This window comes from Antechinus flavipes, chromosome 2 (genome assembly GCF_016432865.1).
Source record: "Antechinus flavipes isolate AdamAnt ecotype Samford, QLD, Australia chromosome 2, AdamAnt_v2, whole genome shotgun sequence".
Lineage (NCBI taxonomy): Eukaryota > Metazoa > Chordata > Mammalia > Dasyuromorphia > Dasyuridae > Antechinus > Antechinus flavipes.
In genome coordinates this window covers 361,729,474-361,753,270 of record NC_067399.1, presented here as the reverse complement: position 1 = coordinate 361,753,270, position 23,797 = coordinate 361,729,474, and the positions used below count along the sequence as shown (strand labels likewise).

Here is a 23,797-nt window from a genome sequence, read left to right as displayed (position 1 = left end):
ATGGAATATTACTTAAAATACTAAATTTTTTCTTAGAAAACTTTTTATTTACAAAACATATGCATGGGTAATTTTTTCATCATTGATCCTTGTAAAACCTTTTTTCCCCTCCTTTCCCCCACTCCCTTTCCTAATTGGCAGGTAGTCTAATATATGTTAAAATATATGTTAAATCCAATATACGCATATATATATTTATACAGTTATCTTGCTGCACAAGAAAAATCAGATCAAGAAGGAAGAAAAAGAAAAACTGAGAAAAAAACAAAATGCAAACAAATAACAGAGAGAACGAGAATGCTATGTTGTGGTCCACACTCAGTTCCCATAGTTCTCTCTCTGGGTGTAGATGGCTCTCTTCATCACTATACAAGTGGAATTGGTTTGAATCATTTCATTGTTGAAGAGAGCCACGTCCATCAGAATTGATGGTCTGTTGTTGCCATGTGTATAATGATCTGCTGAGTTCTGCTCATTTCACTTAGCATCAATTCATGTAAGTCTCTCCAAGCCTCTCTGAACTCATCCTACTGGTCATTTCTTACAGAACAATAATATTCATATGCCATAACTTATTCAGCCATTCTCCAATTGATAGGCATGCATTCAGTTTCCAGTTTCTTGCCACTACAAAAAGGGCTTTAAGAAACATTTTTGCACATGTGGGTTCCTTTCCCTTTTTTAAAATCTCCTTGGGATATAAGACCAGTAAAAACACTGCTGGGTCAAAGGGTATGCACAGTTTCATAACTTTTTGAGCATAGTTCCAAATTGCTCTCTAGAATGGTTAGATCCATTCACAGGTCCACTAATAATGTATTAGTATCCAATTTTCCTACATCCCCTCCAACATTGGTCATTATCATTTCTTGTCATCTTAGCCAATCTGAGAGGTGTGTGATATCTCAGAATTGTTTTAATTTGCACTTCTCTGACCAATAGTGATTTGGAGCACCTTTTCATGTGACTACAAATAGTTTCAATTTCTTCATCTGAAAATTGTTCATATTCTTTGACCATTTATCAATTGGATATAAATTATTATATTTGAGTCAATATTATAAATTTGAATCAATTCTCTATAATTTTAGAAATAAGGCCTTTATCAGAATCTTTGGATGTAAAAAATATTTCCCCAGCTTATTGCTTGCCTTCTAATCTTGTCTGAATTAGTTTTGTTTGTACAAAAACTTTTTAACTTAATATAATAGATATAATTATCTATTTTGTGATCAATAATGATGTCTAGTTCTACTTTGGTCATAAATTCCTTCCTCTTCCACAGATCTGAGAGGTAAATTATCCTATGTTCTTCTAATTTGTTTATAATATCATTCTTTATGTCTAGATCATGAAGCCATTTCTACCTTATTTTGGTATACTGGGAATATACTTGGTATACTATAAAGCTGGGTCTAAAATACTAAATTTATACCCAATTCATGAGCCCCCATTCTGTCTTTTTAAGCTTTCCTTCTCTGGTCATGACTTTCTTCACATCTATATCCCAACATATATATATATATTGCTACATATCAGCAACATATAGAACTATTTGCCTCAAGCCAACCTTGTAAATTTCCCTTAAGCTGCTAGGTGGCACAGTGGGTAGCATGTTGGACTAGAAGTTAAAATCTAAATTCAGATATAGCTCTAAATATTTACTAGTTACATGATTCTGGGCAAGTCATTTAACCTTTATTTGTTTTAGTTTCCTCATCTATAAAATAAGCATAATAGTATCACCAACCTGTCTGGGTTATTGAGAGGAACAAATGAAATAATATTTATAAAGTACTTAGCACAATGAATTATATATAGTAGACACTTTTTAAATGTTTATTCCCTTCCTGCTCTTTGACAGATGGCAGGATTATTGAACCATTCAAACTTGTGATTCTGGAAAGAAATAAAAAAAGTAGAATATTGTATTCAGGTCCTCATGTCAGGATCATGAACAGTTTGTAAGGAAGAAATCCAGAGAAAGACCAGTGCTAGAAACTGGGCTCACTCTCCAGCTCACCAACTCAAAGGGAGTCATAAGAATTAACTGTCAGAATTAAGATCCTCTATGTGATTTCAATCTCCATTTCTTCCAAAATCTAGAACCCTGCTGATCACAGCAGTCTCAGTCTCTATCCACCTTAGTGTCAAGTTATAGCAGCATTAATACTAATAGCCACCACAGACACAATACTATCAATTCTTGTCTGCTTCATGAAAAGTCAATGATCCAATCTTGTGTACCAGTACACACAGCTAGGGGCAACACCATTTCCTTATTTTCCTTCTGTTTCCAAGAGAAGATGAAAAAGTCTAATTTCAAAGTACCTCACTGACTCTATTTTGTCTGTTACTCACTATGGAAATGTCTGGGTCTCTCTGGTCTCCACACTGATGAACTGGATAAAATTCTGAAGTATCAACTACATGTGGAGAATTTTTAATTCAATCATACAAATTTATGGAGTGTTTACTAAATATATAATGGTAGGTGCTTGGAAAATATTAACTGAGACCTTTAGAATACAACCCCCTTATTTACTCAAGCCTGGGATAGTTTTCCTGAAGGATTACTCTGTGATTTTGCTGATGCAGAAGGGGATGTGACCCCTGATTTATTGAAAGTTTGCTAAACTGATAATGCTTATGTGCCTGTGTATAAAGGACAGAAATTCAGGGAAGGCATTGGAGAGATGCAAGAAAGAACCTCTTAATCACAGACTGGGAATATCCCAAGGGCCATAGAAATGTGGAGAAGCCAGCTCCTATCATGTCGTCTTGATTTCCATTAGATAGAACTCCCTCAACCCCCCTTCTCAGATTATTTGAGTTGAGGTTTTCTCTCTCCCCAAAACTCATTTGCTTTTGTTTATTTTTGTTCTATTCTAATTTGTGTAACTTCCCCAAATTTGCTTACTGATTACTTTGATAAAGAGATTTACTAGCTACTCAAGATAGGTCTTTTGTGTAGCCAGCCTTTTGGTGGAGATAACAAGTTAAGTATGATCCTATGAGAGTGATGAGAAAAATGCTTTTTCCCCCCTTTAATAGCTGGTAATTTTTAGACTAAAAATATTTGATTGTGATAGAAATAATTCTAGCTGGAAAACAGAAATGACTGAGTGAAGAAAAGATTGCCTGGTCACAATAGCACTGGATCATTCTTCATCCTTTGACAGCCCATTCTCTGAAAAGTTGGAAATTTTACCTTGAAGATCTCAGATGGTACATCTATCTTGCCATATACAAAGGATATATATTATACACCCATTACAACTATATTATGAAAAACACTTTTTTTCAAATTTGCTTTTGCTTGAGTTTTTCATAACTTCTCACAATAAAGAAAAATTAAAATTTAGAGGAAATCCATATACACAGTCTAAAAATGGTGCTTTTGAACAGACAGAATAGAATTGAGAAATTATTAGCAAATTTATCTATCTTTCAACATAATTTCATGAGTCACATGTTGTCCTTAAGTAGCAGCTCAGTAACAGACTAGTCAGTTGTTCATTATTAAATATCAGTTTCAGTTTCTCATGAAAAAATCTTAAACTTCTTTTCTAAGACAGTAGATTTTTTGGCAGATAAGAGGCCAAAGTGAAACAAACAAATTGAACTTAAAGTACAAATTCATCATTTAAATAAAAATGTAGCTACTTATTCTGTTGTCTGTGATTCCTTTGTGTAGTTTTATCTATGAGATTTTTTTTTACCTTTGGCCTTATTGTGCAAAAAGATTTGAAAATCATATCTTCACCCTCTGCTAGCTATATAGAGTACTTGGAATTAAAGTTTAGATATTATTACATTAGTAGTATCCAAAATGAGGAAGATTAGAAAAATTATGGCAAAGTAAAAAGATACCAAATATTATTAACTAATCAGTCAGGAGAACACATTCCACAACTCCCCCAAAACAAGCAAACAAACAAATAACACCTTCCTTCAAACAGATCTAGAAAACATATCAGATTGAATCTGGATTGGGAAATTCAAGAAAAAGTCACAATGAGTCACTTTTCCAGAACTAAGAATCAGACAGAGAAATCTCAGGGCCCAGGGGATAACTGGCCACTCTAAGGTCTGTTAACACTCTAAGGTAGGAAAACTGTATACTGGGGCAAAAAGAGATCCTTGAACCAACCCAGAAAGATCTAAACCTGAAGGGTGCACAAGCATGTCAAGTGGCAGATTTGTCTTCCACCACCCAGTTCGAAGTGACAAATATTGGGCTGAATAAGAAGGGGATTTGTACCCAGGAATGGTATTCCAAAGAAAGGAATCATGATTTCTAGGCTGGTATTGAGAGGAAGGAGCAAGTTTAGGAAAGCAGTAGCAATTTAGCTCAAATCTCAGAAGCTTAGAATGTTCTCAGTTTTAACTGCTAGAACAGCCTGCAATATAACTGGAGGAATCTCAGAACAAAGTAAATTATGATTCTGTTACTCCCAGCAAAGTTTTCCAGCTGACTAATTAGTGGCTAAGTGGCTTCTAACAGAAATCTACTCTGGCTCAGACCCAAACCTAAGTCAGGAATGTGTAAACCAAGGGGAAGTAATCAACTTTATCCTGCATCAGATCACCCTGAGAACACTGAAAGCTTGCAGGTCGCTACACTCAAATACTCCCCCCAAAAGCAATTAGGATCAGCCCAGATCTTCTCTCCAGCCCTAACATAAAATCTGAAATAGAAAGAATTGGGGAGATAGGGGGTTGGGGGGGGGAAGGGAAAAAGCCATTTTAGTGACAGGAATGTTCAAGACACAAACCTAGAAGAAGATAATGATTCCAAAACATCTATGAACAAAAACACAAGTGAAAACACAGCTTGGGCACAAACACAACTAAAATTTCTGAAAAAGAAGAAATAGGACTACAAAATAGCTATTAATTGCTTTAATTTCATCTTCATTGATGATGAAGTCACTCTTTTAATTTTTAATACAGGTAATTTTGGATTTAAAAAAATTTTTTAACCAAGTTAAACATAATTTTATTGTTGCTTTCCCCTCCAAAAAAAAAAAAATCAGTTTCTAGTTTTATTTGTTTCTTTAATGATTTTCTTACTTTCAATTTTATTAATCTTGCTTTTACTTTTCAGGATTTCCAATTTGGTGTTTAACTAGAGATTTTTAATTTTTTTTAGTTGCATATCCAATTTATTGATCTATTCTTTCTCCATTTTATTGATATAAGGTATAAGATAAAATTTCCAAGTACTACTATTGTTTCATTGTTGTCATTCTCTTTAATGAAATTGTTGTTTCTGATTTATCCTTTGACCTTCATTCTTTAGAATTACTTAGTTTCCAATTAATTTTAATCTACATTTCCAGATCTTTATTGAATGTAATTTTTAAAATATGCATTAAATACTGTTTTTTAAAATTTAGTTGTGAGGTTTTCTACCCTAATATATGGTCAGTTTTTGTGAAGGATCCATGTACTGCTCAGAAAAAGTTATATTCCTTTCTATTCCTATTCAGTTTTCTCCATAAATCTATCACATTTAACTTTTCTAAAATTCTATTCATTTCCTTAACTTCTTTCTTGTAATTTTTTGGTTAGATTTAAAAGGGACAAGCTGAGGTGCACTTGGTACACATAGATTTAGTATTGAAGTAACCTCATTATGTTTGGTACTTTTTAGCAAAATGTAATTTCCTGGCTTATCAGTTTTAATTAGGTTTATTTTTGCTCTTGTTTTGTCTGAGATATGATTTCCATCTCTGATTTTTTTCTTTTTACTTCACTGAAGCATAATAGATTATCCTTTACTTTGTGCCTGCTTCAGATGTGTTTCTTATAAAACATTGTATGCTTTGGGACCTACTTCTGGCCACGTGAAGGTGATGGAATTCTAGCTGAGCAATTTAAAATCTAAAAAGTGCTGCATTCGATGTGCCAGAAAATAAGGAAAACTTAGCAGTGGCCACTGGATAGTAAAAGGTCAGTTTATAAAGAAGGGAAATGACAAGAATGTTCAAGTAACTGCCCTATTCTGATTAATAATGTATATTGGGTGCTTTAAAAATTTTGTGAACCAATAGCAAAAATTGTCCAGGAGAGGTGGAGTTATAGACACAATGGACACAATGAGTATAAGAATAGATGACCTTTGATTAAAAGCAGGCTCCCTTAGCTCTTAACCTCACCCAAGTTATTTATCTGGGATTCGTAGCAGAAACATCCGTTGGACTGAAAGAGTGGTCTCAACGTCTTTAACGCCTATGGTAACCCAGAAGTCATCCCAAGTAGTCAAACATGACTATAGTAGGCTTAGAAACAAAATGTAAAATCTTTTTCTGAAATGTTATTCACACAACGATGCCAAAACAAAACATTTTCAAATTCTTCAGTCTTATGTATATGAAGACACGAGACACAAAACCAGAATGATTTATCTACGATCATTCAAAGTAAAATGAACTTTAAAGTGTGTGTGTGTGTGTGTGTGTGTGTGTGTGTGTGTGTGTGTGTAGACTGTTGGGCATATTAAAGTGGCTGGGCTCCTTCCAGTACCAACCGTTCAAAGTGCCAGAAATGTAAGCAAACTAGCATGGGTCTCAGTTTCTCCCTCACTTTAATAAAATAGGGTCGGACTGGATGGCTGAGGGGTGCCCTTTCCAATTCCAGATCTAGGATCCTAACTGGAAAAAGAAGTGACCCACACAGAGATTGAGTGCAAAAAAAACTCCGTCCCCAGCACTATTGGATGAGCTGGCAAAGGACTCGACTCCGTGACGTGGCGAGCAGAGTCCTCTCTTACTCCGCCTTCGAATCCACGCGTGACGCAGAAGGGAGGCAGTCAAGGCAGGTGAAGAAGACCCAGGAACCACCTCCTACTTGAGTCCCAGCCCACTAAGAGGAAGTGCCACGTGTACGTCGTGCGCCTGCGCGGCCAGGCGGTTGACAGACACTTCCGGCGAGGGCCTCCCTTATCCCAGGTCCTCTTCCCCGCCTCCTCTTCTTCTACTTTTCTGTGCTTTTCCCTCCCCTCTGGTCCTTTCCCAATCCCCCAATCCCGTTTCCCTCTCCGGCAGAGCTGGCTCCGGAGCCGGGAGGCTGCGGTTCGCAGGACGAGAGACTGAAGGCGCTGCCACCGCCCGCCCGCTTGTCCGCTCGCGGACTTTCATCTCCGGGTCCTCCGAGACGGCTCGACCCGGCCCCGCTGGAGCAGCTCGCGCGGCCGCCATGGCCCAGCCTGGGAGGCTCGGCGCCAGTTCTCCGGCGCAGAATGGGGCAGTCTCCGCTGAGGGGACGCCCTACAGCAATGGTGAGTGCTTTGGCCCTAGCATGGGGAGAGCGGAGAATTCACGGCCCGGGATGGGACTGCCTCCTTCCGCTTGTGCCCTCGGGCCGGGCTCAGGGTTGCGCCCGCAGCTGGGCGCTCCTGCGGATTGTCCCTGAATATCTCGGACCCGCCTGAGGAAAGATCCTCTCCCGGGCGGGCGACTGACACTGAAAAGTCTTGGACTGAGCAGAGATTTGGGCCCTGAGGGATTTCAGAGCCGCAATTTTAAAATGAACTGAGGTTCTGAGAACTTTACCCCGGGCCACCAAGCGCCTAAGTATGAGACCCTGGGATTCGAAGAATGTTTCTCCAGTATGGTACCCCAAAAAGCTACTAGCTATAGTCTCGGGGCAGACATCGCTTCTAACGAACCCTTTTATTCCCAAAAGCACCGCCTCTCTACTCCCACCCCAATTCCCATCTGAGTCTGAAATGTGTCCTATCTTGGGGCGAGTCTCAGAATCATTATCTTCTAAGCTTTACTTCCGGGGACTCCAACTCTGAGAAGCTATCTCTGATTCCCACCCCTACCCCTAGTTAGCGCTTTCCTCAGATAATTGCAAATTTAGGTGGAATGAAAAATTTGCTTACCGATCTCTTGTAGCTTTTCTTTAAGAAACTCATTGGGTAATAAATAGTCGAGGCAAATCGTGTTTATACTTCTTTTAAAGACTTGACTAGAATTAATAGCATTATTGGATTAACTCTTGGAAGAAACCTTTTTTTTTTCATCCTAAGTGTTATATTTCAAGGTGCAAGAACAGTTTTTTTTTTTTTTTAAATAACTTTTTATTGACAGAACCCATGCCAGGCTAATTTTTTACAGCATTATCCCTTGTACTCACATCTGTTCCGATTTTTCTCCTCCCTCCCTCCACCCTCTCCCTCAGATGGCAAGTAGTCCTTTACATGTTAAATAGGTTACAGTATATCCTAGATACAATATATGTGTGCAGAACCGAACAGTTCTCTTGTTGCACAGGGAGAATTGGATTCAGAAGGTATAAATAACCTGGGAAGAAAAACAAAAATGCGAGCAGTTAATATTCATTTCCCAGTGTTCTTTCTTTGAGTGTAGCTGCTTCTGTCCATCCTTGATCAATTGAAACTGAATTAGCTCTCTATCGAAGAGATCCACTTCCATCAGAATACATCCTCAAACAGTATTGTTGTTGAGGTATATAATGATCTCCTGGTTCTGCTCATTTCACTTAACATCAGTTCATGTAAGTCTTGCCAGTCCCCTCTGTATTCATCCTGCTGGTCATTCCTTACAGAACAATAATATGGAAGAAACTTTTGAGATCGTTTTGGAAGAAGAAACTGGTCAAGAAAGGCTTCAATTTGTCTAGTGAATAAACTTCAGTTGTGGATTTTTTCAGTTCAGTTAAAATAAATATGTAAGTGCCTCCTATCTCTAAGGCATTCTGCTAGGTTATGCTTGTTTCTTAGTAGAGGAGGAGATATCTATGGTTCCAGTTATTTCATTTGTATATTGAACTTCAATTATGGAAATTTTATCCAAGAAGATGTGCAACTTGTCGTAATTGCCTGGGGCTTTGAGAGATTTAAAGGGTTTCACACTTTGAATCTAATCCTTAGTAATTTTATGCTCTTATGTTTTAGAGCACTGTGAGATACTGAGACAAAAATGAAAGTTCCTAGAGGTCCTGGAGCTTACTTTCTGAATTGCTTTTAAAGTTACCGATGTTTTCTTAATTACCATATCTGAAGGTCTTTTCTCTGTTGTAAAACTGAATCTATTTCCTCTATTTGACACTGTTAACCATCCATCCTCTTCTGATGTGGAATTAGGGAGAGGTAAGTCCAAAATAATACAAGGTTTATGAACCTGGATGATTGGAAGAATGGTAATTTTATATTGACTATGCCAAATCTTGGCATTTTTATCTTCATAATATCTTTTATATCTGACTTCCTTTCTAATTCACATATCACCATAGTTAAAGCTTTTTTTGTATTACCCCTTACCTAGATTATTGCAACAGATGCTAATTGGTCAACCTGCTATAAGTCACTCCTCTTACCATCCTGCACTTTGATGCAAAAATTTTTTTCTTAAGTGCAGAACTGTCCATAAGAGACTCTTATAATCAGTCAATTCCACTGGCTTCTTATTATTTCTTGGATCAAGTAGAAATCTCTCTGCTTAGCTTTCTTTTTTTTTTTTTTTTGAATGTAAGAAAGATTTATTTTACATTTTTGCAAGAATGAAACTCCAAAGACAGTATTTTATTTCCTATTCTGAAGCACAAGCCCCTCCCCATTCTCCATTAAGTGAATCTCCACCCCTCATTACATAGCCAGTCTTTTTTTTTTTTTTTTTAAATTTAATTTTATTTAATAATAACTTTGTATTGACAGAATCCATGCCAGGATAATTTTTACATAGCATTATTCCTTGCAATCACTTATGTTTCGTTTTCCCCCCCCCCCCCCCCCCCAAGATGGCAAGCAGTCCTATATATGTTAAATATGTTGCAAGTATATCCTAGATACAATACATATTTGCAGAACCGAACAGTTCTCCCGCTGCACAGGGAGAATTGGATTCAGAAGGTAAAAATAACTCAGGAAGAAAATCAAAAATCAAATAGTTCACATTCATTTCTGCTTAGCTTTCAAATCTTACATAACCTGGCTTCAGTCTATAGAGCTTCATTGGACATTATTCTCCCTTCTCCTCTCCTAGATCAGTCCCATTTGGACTTCTGACTCTTCTTCAACTTGGAGATGGCCTTTGGAGTTTGGAGTTACCATCTCCTATACCTGGAATATACTTCAGCACCACCATCTTTTGCAGACCCTGAAATCACTTTAGTACTTAAAGCATTTCCTTATCCTGACCTCACAACTGCTAATACTCTCCCTTCCAAACTAACTTGTATTTTACAGCTTTATTTGTTTTTTTATTTTTTCACTTTATATTTATCCCATTTTTATTTATACTTATTGGCCATTAAATTGGGAAGTAAACTTGTTCCCCTACTAGTGTTTTATTCTTTGTACTTGTATACCCAGAGCATAATGCCTAGAACTTAGGGAGTTCTTAGTACTTGCTGATAGATTAAGCAAATTAATCTTAGAAACTTAAGAAAATATTGTTAAGGGCACACTAGTTGCTATGAAAATCAACATCAAAGGAAGATAAGAATTCTAACTAAAGAATCCTCTACAGACATTACTGCCTAACTTTTGGACAAAGGAAAAAGGTTGAGACATGTTAAAGGGCCTTGTTAATTTGGGGTAGTTGGTAATATCAAGTTTGGAGAATAATTACAGTCAACTCCGGGACCCTACTGCTTGAAGTATATATGTGGTAATATGAGTTTAACAGGTTTATCGTTTGCAATGGGAATGTCTTGTACTTTTATAGCTTATTTTTAGGATTGCCAAAATTGACTTCAAATGTGACTTGCCAAATTGTGTACTTGAGAGGAAGCCAACTGATAGTTCCTTTCTAATTTACCAGTTGATCATTGATTGGTATTTGAACTGTTTAATACATTGTTTGGAAAAAATTCAATAGATTTAGTATGCTACTTTTGGACTTTGCATTACCTCTATATTAAATTAAAAGGGAATTCAGTATTTTAATATAAGATGGTATTTGAAGAATTCACTTATAGCTGTAATTTTGTCATAATTTGTAATAATGTATAATTGTAATATATTTTTTTATAATTATACAATTTGTTTATACATTGTAAATAATACTATGACATTTACCCCAGAAACAAATGGTCCTTTTGTATGCAAGGGTAGAGGGTAGGCAAAGCAAGAATAAGTGAAAGAATGCCAATAGCATCTTGAGCTAAACTGAACAATATGTTCATTCCTTTAAATTAAGGGGGAAACAAAGATTATATAAATTGAGTTTATCTCCAGGCTTTTTAATAACTTCCATAAGTGAAGTTGAAATAATTTAAAGGCACTTAGTATCTTAAGGTTCAAGAATGATAGACTTCAGTTCACATAGAAAAACTTGTTGTTGCCTTATAATCTATAATTGCAATGATATAAAAATCAAAAGTCTCTTAGAACATTTTTAAACTCTAAAATTACAAAACTATAACCATAATTATTTCAAAATAATTTTTTAGATGATGTTAGAGTGGAATGGAAGTATAAGCTTTCATGAGATTATAATTGAAATATATAGGATCATTTTAGTGCCTAACTCTCTCACGTGACAGTGAAAACAATAGTTTCTTTTGTGAGTGAAGGTTTCTAACCATACTGCAGAAAAGGTCTTTTTTTAGATAAGGAAAAAATGGATCGGTTTTACTTTGACATCAGTTTTGTTCACTTCTAAATCTTAAGCATTTACTAGCCAAGCCAAGAATTAGTAAAAACTCCATATTTCTAAGAATGTGTGTGTGTTTCTGTGTGTCTGTTTGTCTGTCTGTGTATCTTTATAGTGAGCAAATGGTGCAGATACTTTGAAGGTGGAGAAAGCTGAGGTGCCCAGTGGATCAGACATGAGACATAGGACTCCCAGGACACTGTCCTTTCTACTGGGACATTGTCCTTTCTACTGTACTAGTCTTCCCTACTTTTAAAAAAACAACCTATATTGTTTTGAAATAACAGAGATTATCCATAAGTTATCTAGAAAGGTTTTATTTGAGTAAACAGCTACATGCATATATACCTTCTAAATTCCAATTATAAGATTTCTTAATTTCTTTTTGACCTGTTAGAATTAAACACTATTGAATGACATCACTGCTACTCTGTTGAACATTTGAACAAGTTAATGAGGGTTGTTAGGACGGCTCTTCTATTAATATGAGATCCTTTTTTGTATAACTGAAGATATTATGAGTTGATTATTTAAATCTTGATCAACTTAGCCTGCATAATTTTTTTATTTGATTTCGATCTTAATTCTCACTAATTTGTTGTATTCTTTTTTCCCTTTTTTTTTTTTTTTTTTTTGGTCATTCAAAGGGTTTTCTCAACAATAAAGCTGCTACTCTTTATGGTCTAAATATATTTGCTTGTGTTAAAATGTAGAGTGCTTATTTATATCATTCTATGGAACTTCTATCATCTCTTTTAAGAGTTGGAAGTAATTAGGACCAACACATGAAATGAATAAAAGTTGACCCTTGCATTGTGCTAAATAGGTTAATGTCTCATATAAATGGCACAATCATCCTTATTTTCAAAAATGCCAAAAATTATTTATCCTTAAATTACAACTTTTATTCAGAAACCATCATCCCTTCTTTCTTACTCATCTTCCTATTTTATTGACATTCTTTAATTTTCCTTTCTACAATATTTACTTTCTATTTTTGTACTTCATGGATCTGTCACTAGTTCCTAGAATATAATTTTATCATTAAAATTGTTATTAAAACTTAATCCTTTTTATTTGAAGTGAAGATATAGAACTGAAGTTGCCACTCATGCACAGAAAGATTACTGTAGAATATGAATGAATGACTATATGATTTAAATGTAGCAATAACTAGCATTTTTGAGTACTTTAGGTTTTATAAAGTGCTTAAAAATTCTCATTTGATTATCACATCAACTCCAAGGTAGGTGCTATAATGATTATATATAGCTGAAGAAACTGAGGCAAAAGTTAAGTGACTTGCTCAGGATCACACAAGTATCTGAGACCAGATTTAAATTGATATTAGTCTGTGTTTATAACTGGCCACAGCGGGTACTACCTGTCTGCTTCTTAGCTATAGAGTATTTGGGATATAGTATATGAGGAAAAAAAATCCTATCCCAATAAAGTATAAATTCCATTCCTATATCAAAAAATGTTTAAAGAATAGAGGAAAAACAGATTAGCCCAGCATTCCAGATTTTCAAAGAAAATTTAAAGCTGGTTATATTTTTCTTGTTTTAGTCCCTTACGATAAGTCATTTTGTACTTCATAGTTTCTCCTTTTAGTGCTATATAAATACCATTTCCTTTTCCCTTGCTGACTTACTTCTAATTTACTGTGGGTTTAAGAGCCAAATATTAGACATGTGTGTAAAGTACTTTGGGGTGTTGATGATTAGCTGTCCTTTTTTTTTGTGAGAATGATATGTATTAGTGCATGAATTTTATGACTATTCCTCTTCTGGGCAATTCAGGAGTCACTTCTATTTAGATAATGTGCCCAACCAGAAATAAGCAAAAAAAAAATCTTGTGAGCAGCCCAAATAATGTTTCATAATCAAAATATCTCATTGCATTTAAATTTGAGTTCGATAACTATGTAACTAAGAGGTAGTATATTTTTGCCTTTTGTAATTTCCTTCCAATTAGAGACTAAAAAGCTGTTATCTGAAATTATCTTTTCTTCAATTCTTGAACTGTAAAACATAGTTGTAGATGGATAAATGAAATATCTTCATTATTGGGAATATATTTTCAGAGAAGCAGTTTCAAGGCCTATATCCAAACTGACATAAATATGTTTATTTAAAATTTTAAAAAAAACCCTTTACAAATTTTCATAATATTCAGTTTATAAGTGTTGAGATTTTGGGGATATTAAAATTATTTTATTATATTGAAGTTTGTTTCTTTCATTTTTATAAAAAAGCTTTATTAAAACATGAAAACTATCTTTTTTTTACAAAAATGTACATTTGATTTTTTTTCTTTTTTTCTTATTTGAAGGTCCTGTGCAAAACACATTGATGCATTCACAAGTTTTGGTGAGCCAAGGATACAGTTCTCCGTTTCCAGAATCTTATCCTCATCAGATACCAACAAAGACTCCTTTGAATCCAGCCTCCGGACTATCTAATTATGGTGATTCTCAGGCTGTTTCTTCATTAAATAGTTATCAGAGACCTGGGCAGACTCTCAGTAGACTTCCCTTGGAACCTAATCCAGTGACACCTTTGCAGAATACTATCCCTCTTTCCCGAATGTCATCACCGCCTTCATCTCAAACCCCAGGTGCTATACCAGCATCTTCTGATAGCTTTCTTTATGGACCTAACCCCTCATTATCTTCAAACTGGCATTATGGTCACCCACAAGTAGGATCAAAAATAAATCATTTTGTTCCTGTATCAACTCAACCATCTTTATCAGGAAATACAAATCTGTCAAGAAATAATCAGTGTACTTCTCTTGGAGCTCCTTCACTTCAAAACAACTACATGAAAACAGGTAGTTCTTATAGAAGCATTTGGGCTTTTTAAAAGTGAAACTATTATTCTTAGGATTAAAAATAACCTAGAGAGAAAAGTCAAATTCTTATTCTTAAAAAAATTTGCAAAAAATTGTACATAATTGTTTTTCATATTAGTGAGTGATAGTCAAAAAATTACCTGAAGGACCAATTTACATCAAGTAATTGAGAAAATTCTACTAAACAGTTAATTGCAATACCTTTTTTCTCTCTAGGGTATTTTTAATCCATATTGTTTTTCTGATTTTAACATATCCTTAAAATGCTTTTGCTAGAATAGGCCTAATTTTGAATTTTTGGTGAAGTTGGCATTTTCTTTTGCCTTTTCCCTTCATTTTTATCATTTCAAGGACATTGAGAACAATGCCTAGTTTTTTCTTTTTTGTTTTGTTTTATTTTGTCTTTAAGGCAGTGAGTTAGACAAAGGATTTCTTTTTTTTTTTTTTTTTTTTAATTTTAATAGCTTTTTATTTACAGGTCATATGTATGGGTAACTTTACAGCATTGACAATTACCAAACCTCTTGTTCCAATTTTTCCCCTCCTTCCCCCCACCTCCTCCCCAAGATAGTAGGATGACCAGTAGATGTTAAATATATTAAAATATAAATTAGATACACAATAAGTATACATGACCAAACCGTTATTTTGCTGTACAAAAAGAATCAGACTGTGAAATATTGTACAATTAGCCTGCGAAGGAACTCAGAAATGCAGGTGTGCAAAAATATAGGGATTGGAAATTCAGTGTAATGGTTCTTAGTCATCTCCCAGAGTTCTTTCGCTGGGCATAGCTGGTTCAGTTCATTAGTGCTCCATTGGAACTGATTTTTGGTTCATTTCATTGCTGAGGATGGCCAGGTCCATCAGAATTGATCATCATATAGTATTGTTGTTGAAGTATATAATGATCTCCTGGCCCTGCTCATTTCACTCAGCATCAGTTTGTGTAAGTCTCTCCAGGCCGTTTTGAAATCCTCCTGTTGGTCATTTCTTACTGAACAATAATATTCCATAATATTCATATACCACAATTTATTCAGCCATTTTCCAATTGATGGGCATCCATTCAGTTTCCAGTTTCTGGCCACTACAAAGAGGGCTGCCACAAACATTCGTGCACATTCAGATCCCTTTCCCTTCTTTATGATTTTTTTGGGATATAAGCCCAGTAGTAACACTGCTGGATCAAAGGGCATGCACAGTTTGATAACTTTTTGAGCAATGTTTCAAATTGCTCTCCAGAATGGTTGGATGTATTCACAATTCCACCAACAATGTATGAGTGTCCCTGTTTTCCCACATCCCCTCCATCATTCCGCATTATCTTTCCCTGTCATTCTAGCCAGTCTGATAAGTATGTAGTGATATCTCAGAGTTGTCTTAATTTGCATTTCTCTGATTAATAATGACTTGGAGCATCTTTTCATATGTCTATAAATAGTTTCAATTTCTTTGTCTGAGAATTGTCTGTTCATATCCTTTGACCATTTATCAATTGGAGAATGACTTGATTTCTTATAAACTAGAGTCAATTCTCTATATTTTGGAAATGAGTCCTTTATCAGAACCTTTGACTGTAAAATATTTTCCCAGTTTATTGCTTCCCTTCTAATCTTGTCTGCATTAGTTTTGTTTGTACAAAAACTTTTCAATTTGATATAATCAAAATTTTCTATTTTGTGATCAGTAATGATCTCTAGTTCTTCTTTGGTCATAAATTCTTTCCCCTTCCACAGGTCTGAGAGGTAAACTATCCTGTGTTCCTCTAATTTATTTATTTATTTGTTGGTTTATTTGTTTGTTTATTTATTTATAATTTCATTCTTTATGCCTAAGTCATGAACCCATTTTGACCTTATCTTGGTGTATGGTGTTAAATGTGGGTCGATGCCTAGTTTCTGCCATACTAGTTTCCAATTTTCCCAGCAATTTTTGTCAAACAGTAAGTTCTTATCTCAAAAGCTGGCGTCTTTGGGTTTGTCAAACCACTAGGTTGCTATAGTTATTGACTGTTATGTCCTTTGAACCCAACCTATTCCACTGATCAACTAATCTATTCCTTAGCCAATACCAAATGGTTTTGGTAACTGTTGCTCTATCATATAATTTTAGATCTGGTACAGCTAAGCCACCTTCATTTGATTTTTTTTTCATTAATTCCCTTGAAATTCTTGACCTTTTGTTTTTCCATATGAATTTTGTTGTTATTTTTTCTATATCATTAAAATTGTTTTTTGGGAGTCTGATTGGTATAGCACGAAACAAATAGATTAATTTAAGTAGTGTCATCTTTATTATATTTGCTCACCCGATCCAAAAACATTTAATATTTTTCCAATTGGTTAGATCAGACTTAATTTGTGTGGAAAGTGTTTTGTAGTTTTGCTCATAAAGTTTCTGATTTTCCCTTGGCAGATAGATTCCTAAATATTTTATACTATCAGTAGTTACTTTAAATGTAATTTCTCTTTGTAACTCTGACTGTTGGATTTTGTTAGTGATATATAAGAATGCTGATGATTTATGTGGGTTTATTTTGTATCCTGCAACTTTGCTAAAGTTGTGGATTATTTCTAATAACTTTAGACAAAGGATTTCAGTTACTAACATTTATTTCCTGAATTTTATCTAAGATCACCTCATTTTCCCTTTTATTTGGGGGCTGAATGTGTTGAAGTAGATCTTTTCATCCTTTTATATTTTGTTCCCACTTGAAGCTTTCTTCATGTTTCAGAAAAATAATAGCTACCACTTAAAAAACTGCTATAGGTTTGAATCTCATAGTGATAGCCCTCTAACAGAGGGCCTACATTATTTGAGAACTTATTATTTGAAATTGAGACTCAAAGAAGTTAAATGAGTTATCCTAGGTTTAATAGCCAGTGAGTGTCAAAAATAGAATCTGAACCTTCTTCCTGACTTCCATGCCCTGCAATAACTAATTGCCCTGCTGTGTTATATTTTGGAAATAAGAAAGATGGAATTCATGAAGAAACATATACTTAGCACTTATTGTATGTTATCCACTATGTTACATCAGAAATAAAAGATGTATAAGATATAGAATTATCATCTCATGGAGCTTATAATATTTTAAGAGAGAAGCCATTTACATTTCACCCTTAAGGGTGGCTATTTGTGTTTTTTGCATTAAGATAATTAAAAATTAACTGTGCAGCTCAGGGGAGGCAGGTATTACTTCTATTTAGGCATAGCATTAAAATCTTCATAGAAGATTTGGCATTTTTGCCAAACATTCCAGAGAGGGAAAACAATATGAGTAGAATTTATGAAGGTAAGAAGCATTGAATTGTGTTTAAAAAGGACAACAGTAATCCAGTTTGTTTAGAATATATAATGAAAAGTAATGGAAGATATAGCTGAAAGGTAAATTAGGGCAAGACTGTGAAGGATGTTTATTGTTTTGGGGAGCAATTCCAGTAGGAAACAGGTAAGTTATTAAAACTTTATAAGCAGGCGAATGTTATTTAATACAGATTATAATGGATAGTTTGAATGGGAACAGACCTAAAATAACAATGGGAAAAAAATTTGTTGTATTGACACTTTGTAGATGCTCAGCAGTTATAAATGAATAGTAGGTAAAATTTACATTCACACTAACATATGTAAGAACAGGGGAAAGATGAAGTGAATAAAATAGTTCTTTAAATGGTTGTTGGAATTTAAAATATTATCTTCTCTAAAATGAGGTTTTTTCCTCATGATATTTGATTTCCACAAAATTCTTGTTCTTGGACACCCAAATTCTTACTCTATGTCTTCCTAAGTGAGGATCCATTTTGAATGTGGGAGAAAGGACTTGTTAACTATGCTTCCACTATTCTTATCTAAACACGAGAACAGGCAAGCAGAGCAGTGCCTTCCTGCCTGTAACCCTTGTCTGATGGCTGACAGCTAAGGGACAGTTTCTCAAGTGTTTTCTGAAAAGTGTTAAAGGAAGGAGGAATTGTGCAGCTCTAATACATTAATGTTACTTTGAAATGAGCATTAGCATGAGTGATTTCTGCTGGAGGGGGCAAACATGGGCTATTTACAATTGTTAGCCTCATTTTAGTCTTGAAACATTGTATCTTAAAAATACCAATGATAAATCAGTCTGTTACATTTCAAATGCCTTTCAACTCTTCATCATGTACTGGTCTGCCTTGAGAAAATAAATTATTAGCATGTTCAAACAAAATTAGTTTGGGGTAGTTAAGTTGAAAGGATTAATGATTTTTTGCACTCCACTTCTCATACAAATAGAAATTCATGTCTTTTTATTTCATTATTTTAAAAAGCTACAATAAGTGCCTAGTTCCTCTCTTCTATTAGAGCAAAGTTCTAATGGAGCACCATCATTATTTTCTGTATACAAGAACAATACTTTTTTTTTGTTCTGTGCTAGTTTTATTTTTTTAGTGCCGTTGCTTTATCCTCAGCTTCTGAAAATTGATGAAAATACTATGTCTAGGTAGACCAAATATTTTGTTTAAAGTAATAGATTGGATGGAAAAATAATTGTAAGTTTAATTATTGGTAAGAGCAGAATTTTTCTTATAAAACAAAACTTCTTAAACTGTGGACTTTAAACCCATATGGGGTTGTATAACTAAATGTGGAAGTTGTGAAATTGTGATATGTTATCAGTAAACGTTTGGCTTGTATGCCTATTTTATATATGTGTATTTGGAATCGCATAAAAATTTCTTGGTCAAGGAGGGGTCACAAGTGGAAAAAGTTTAAGATACCTGGTTTTCATTAAAAAATGAAAAAAAACTAAAAAGTTTTAATTTATTGAATTGTGTTATCTTTAATAATTCTTCCTCTGATACCTTGCTGTCATGACAGGAGTCTCTGGACTCTTGAAGACCATTCAGAAAAGATCTGGTAGAGCTGGAAATGTTTTTAGTAAGGGCATAGTGGCAGATTGTTCAACTTTTGTCTGATGATCAATCTTAGTAAGTTTTGGAGAGACTCAATTTGATAACAGAATGATGCAATTTTTTTTACCTATACTAACTCTTAAAGGTTATTAAATCAAAGAGGTTATATTTTTTGTTCTTGGAGGGACATTGGACTATACATGGGGTTAACTATTTCAGTGGATTTTGGGATCCTTTGGAGCGTGGTGAAATTTATAGACCCTTTTCCAGAATGTTTTTAAATGCATAAAATAATATAATATGATACTAAAGGTTATAAAGGAACATGAGTATAAAGAAATACAGTTAGTGAAAAAAAATTTTTTTAGAAAAACAAAGTTCATAGACTCTCTCCTATCAAATATTTCAAACATTGAAGTAATGGTTCCTTTCTCTTCATTTCATACTGCTAAATCACATGATAGCCATTTCTCAGAAACTTCTACATGCAATATTTAGATGTGTAGCCTCATGGTATTTTAAAGTTTCTGTTATTACTAAAATTTCCATTGTCGGAGACCTCTGACTTTATTGTCATGGATACTTCTTCCATAGAGATAAGTCAAAACGACGACTAATATGTGATAGTGATTTTCATTTGTTGTTGTGGCCCAAAAACATTTATTATATGGTATTCTTCAAATGAACTTTGAACTTTTCACTTTGTATTGTGTTATAGGACCTATTAGTATATGTTCATATCACTGCATAAGGCAACTGAGGGTTGGTTTTTTAAAAAGCATGCTAGTGTTGATATTTTAACGCACTGGTTTAAAATGGAAATGACATGCTAATAGAAGTACCACTGAAATTGTATGGATTGCTTTCATTGACAATCATTTTTAAGAATATTTTTCTTCTTTAGCTTAATATATTTTCAGAAACAAAATCAACCTTTTATTAGGCTGTCTTCAACAAGTCAAGTAAATTTGTTCTGGGATGAAATTAAATTCAAAAAACTTTTCATCAGTTGCTGACTTTGACAGTTTCTTTTTTTAAAAAAGTAGTTTCTTGTAGTTTAAATAATTAGTGTTCATTAGTAATTGTATTCTGAAAAGTATTTTAAGCTAAATTAATTTAATTGTAATTACAAATTGAGTCAGGAATAAAGGAATTTGTCTTAAATTTCATTTGAATTATCAGTAATGATGTGTGACAAGTATCCATATCTCTATCTATATCTAAATAATGTGTCAAAATGGACCTCTAAATTATAGTTTTAAAATTCTTGATTTCCAGAGGCTAGCTGCTGTCAAGTATCAGAAATCTCCCATGGACTACTTTTATCCTACTTGTTTTGTTCCTCTTTGATTTTTCACTACTACTAATAATAATTTAATTACCTGATGGGTTGGACAGGATGGAAGGAAGGAATAAGCACTTATATTTCCTACGATACCATATCAAGAACTGTTCTAAATGCTTTTTAGAAATAACCGTGTGAGGTAGGTACTATTATCCCCATTTTACAATTGAATCTGAGGCAAACAGAGATTAAGTAACTTGCTCAGTGCCACACATCACATAGCTTTTAAGTAGCTAAAGCTGGATTTGAATTTAGGTTTCCTCATTCCAGTCCTAGCCTCTCACTAACTAGCTGCCTAAATGACCCTCCAAGATCTTTTTCTAAAATGTTTTGATCTTTTTCTAAAATTCTGTGATTCAGAATAATACATTCTGATTCATTTGTAAGCCCAATGAATATACTTAAGCAGTAAAAGAAGGGAGCTGGAGGAATTGCTAAATCTGTCCTCAGATATTTATTAAATGCCAACTATGTATCAGGCACTATGTGAAGTATTGGGGATACTAAGAAAAAACCAAAACAAAACTGCTCCCAAACATCTCAGAGGCAAATGAAATGAGACAACATGCAAACAACTACGTACAAATAATATATATATATGTCTGTGTGTATGCATATAATAAATTGTCTTTGATCTCAGAGGGAAGATGCTAAAATTAAAAAGAATAAAGAAAAGCTTCTTGCAGAAGATACAATTTTAGGTGAGACTTGCAAGAAGTCAAGGCAGGAGGAGGAGATAAAGAAGAGGAAAGTTCCACAGATCAGCCAGTAAAATACATGAAGTTGGGAGATGGAGTGTCTTTGAGGAGCAACAGGAAGCTTGTATCATTGGATATCGAAGTATGTGGGGAAGTGTAGAATGTATGACTGGAAAGGTTAAAAGAAATTAGGTTATGAAAGATTTTAAAAGCCAAACAGTATTTTACATTTGATCTTAGAATTTAAAAGGAACTATTGAAACTTGTCAAATTGGGGGGGAGAAGGGAGAGAATTTTCACATTCAGATCTATGAATAAGGAAGGAACAGATGTTTTGAGTCTAGGGGACATATTGAAGTGGAGAGAGATTTGAGGCAGGAAGACCAATGAAAAGACTATTTCAGTAGTCTAGTTATGAGGTAATGAGGAGTTGCATTGATGGTGAGCAGTTTTAGGGGAGAAACATATATTAGAGATGTAACAAAGATAAAAACGATTGCTTTTTTGTTTTTGCTAATATTAATTGGTTATACAGATGAAAGAAAATGAGATGTGGAAGGCATCTGAATTATGATAACTGATATTCATTTACAGGTATAAGAAGTTAGAGGAAGGCTTGGGGGGGGACAAGATGTTTGGATGTGTTGTGTTTTAACATATCTTTGAGATATCTGCTTGTGACAGTTGGAGATCAGGAAAGAGGTTAGGAGATTTCAAACAGATCTGAGTATCATCTGCATAGATGTGATCGATGAATTCATTAGAGTTGATTAGACTAATTAGTGATGAGATCAATTAGTGAATTAGTATAGAAGAAGGTCTGGGGTAAAGATCTGGGGAAATACATAGTTAGCAGGTGTGGCCAGCACATAGATCCAGCAAAGGAACCTGAGAAAGAATAATCACAGGGAGAAAGAAAACTAGTAAAGGAGCAGTGTAACAAAATGTAAAGAGGAGAGTATCTAAAGAAGACAAGGGTTTATCAAATGGTATCAGAGGCTCCAAAGAGGTCAAGAAATGAAGACTGAGAAAAAGCTATCAGAATCGGCAATTCAGAGATCATTGGTAACTTTGTAAAGATCTGTTTCAGTTGAATGATGAGGTCAGAAATCATTCTCTTTTTTTGTTTTGTTTTTGTTAAAAGTTTGCATTTATTTAGTGATTGCCAAACTACCATATATGAATATACATGTGTATTTTCTAATTTTTTCTTTCCAATAGAATGCTATTTTTAATATATATACATATACATATAAATACATATAATATACATGTTATACATATAAATATATATAAAGATAGTTTTCGAAATTGATTTCAATAGGATTGTGTTCCAGATTTTGCCTCCCTCCCCACCCCCCAAGACAGCAAGCAACCTGACATAGGTTACACATGTACAACAATCCTAAATGTATTTCCATATTTGTTATACAAGAAAAATCAGACCAAAAGGGGAAAAAAAGACAAAAAGTAGACAACCAAAAATTAAAAAGTAAAAATGCTATATACTTCAATCCACATTCAGGCTTCATTCTTTTTTCTCTGGATGTGGATGGCATTTTCTATCCCAATTCTGTTGCTGAGAAGAGCTAAATCTATCACAGTTGATCATCGCATAATCTTCTGTTACTGTGTATAATGTTCTGGTTCTGCTCACTTCACTCAGCATCAATTCATGTAAGTCTTTCCAGGCTTTTCTGAAATCAGCCTGCTCATCATTTTTTATAGAACAATAATACTCCATTACATTCATGTGACAAAACTTATTCAGCCATTCTCCAATTGTTGGGCATCCACTCAATTTTCAGTTCCTTGCCATTACAAAAAGAACTATAAACATTTTTGCACATGAGTCCTTTTCCCTCTGGTCAGAAATCATTTGGCAAAGTTGAGTCTTCCCAAGGAGCTTAGCAGTAAAAGGAGGAGAGATAGGTGAGGGTGATTACCAGGAATAGATGGATCAGCTCTGTTAAGTTACTCCATTTAAAAATTTTTATGAGATTCCTTTTGGAAAATTCCATTTAAAGTAACTACTGATTGTATAAAATATTTAGGAATCTTATCTGCCAAGGGAAAATCAGAAACTTTATGAGCAAAACTACAAAACACTTTCCACACAAATTAAGTCTGATCTAACCAACTGGAAAAATATTAAATGCTCTTGGATTGGGCAAGCAAATATAATAAAGAGATTCCTTTTGGAATATGTTTCATATACTTAAAAAATATCCTTTTTTAAAAGTTCTTTTTTCCCTCCATATTACTAATATTCCTAAGACACTTAATTGGTTTCACTGAAAAAATTTGTTATATACTCTTTCTGTTCCCATTTTTCTTTGAACTCCCCTTTTTCAACATTGCCCTCTGTGGTGTACT

At 34.3% G+C, this 23,797-nt stretch overlaps 1 protein-coding gene across 4 annotated transcripts in view; it reads left to right on the top strand.

Annotated features, from left to right (window-relative positions):
* Positions 1-23,797, top strand: part of SEC24A (SEC24 homolog A, COPII coat complex component) — a 92,734-nt gene that overhangs the window by 17,329 nt on the left and 51,608 nt on the right. For 3 of the 4 annotated variants that reach the window (XM_051978178.1, XM_051978176.1, XM_051978175.1), the window contains exons 2-4: positions 5,804-5,958; positions 6,646-7,285; positions 13,965-14,465. In XM_051978178.1, the coding sequence (XP_051834138.1) occupies positions 7,204-7,285; positions 13,965-14,465 (583 nt within the window). In that variant the 5' untranslated portion in view covers positions 5,804-5,958; positions 6,646-7,203. Of the gene's footprint in view, positions 1-5,803; positions 5,959-6,645; positions 7,286-8,636; positions 8,704-13,964; positions 14,466-23,797 lie in introns of those variants that run through there. The other variant, XM_051978177.1, reaches the window with a different exon arrangement.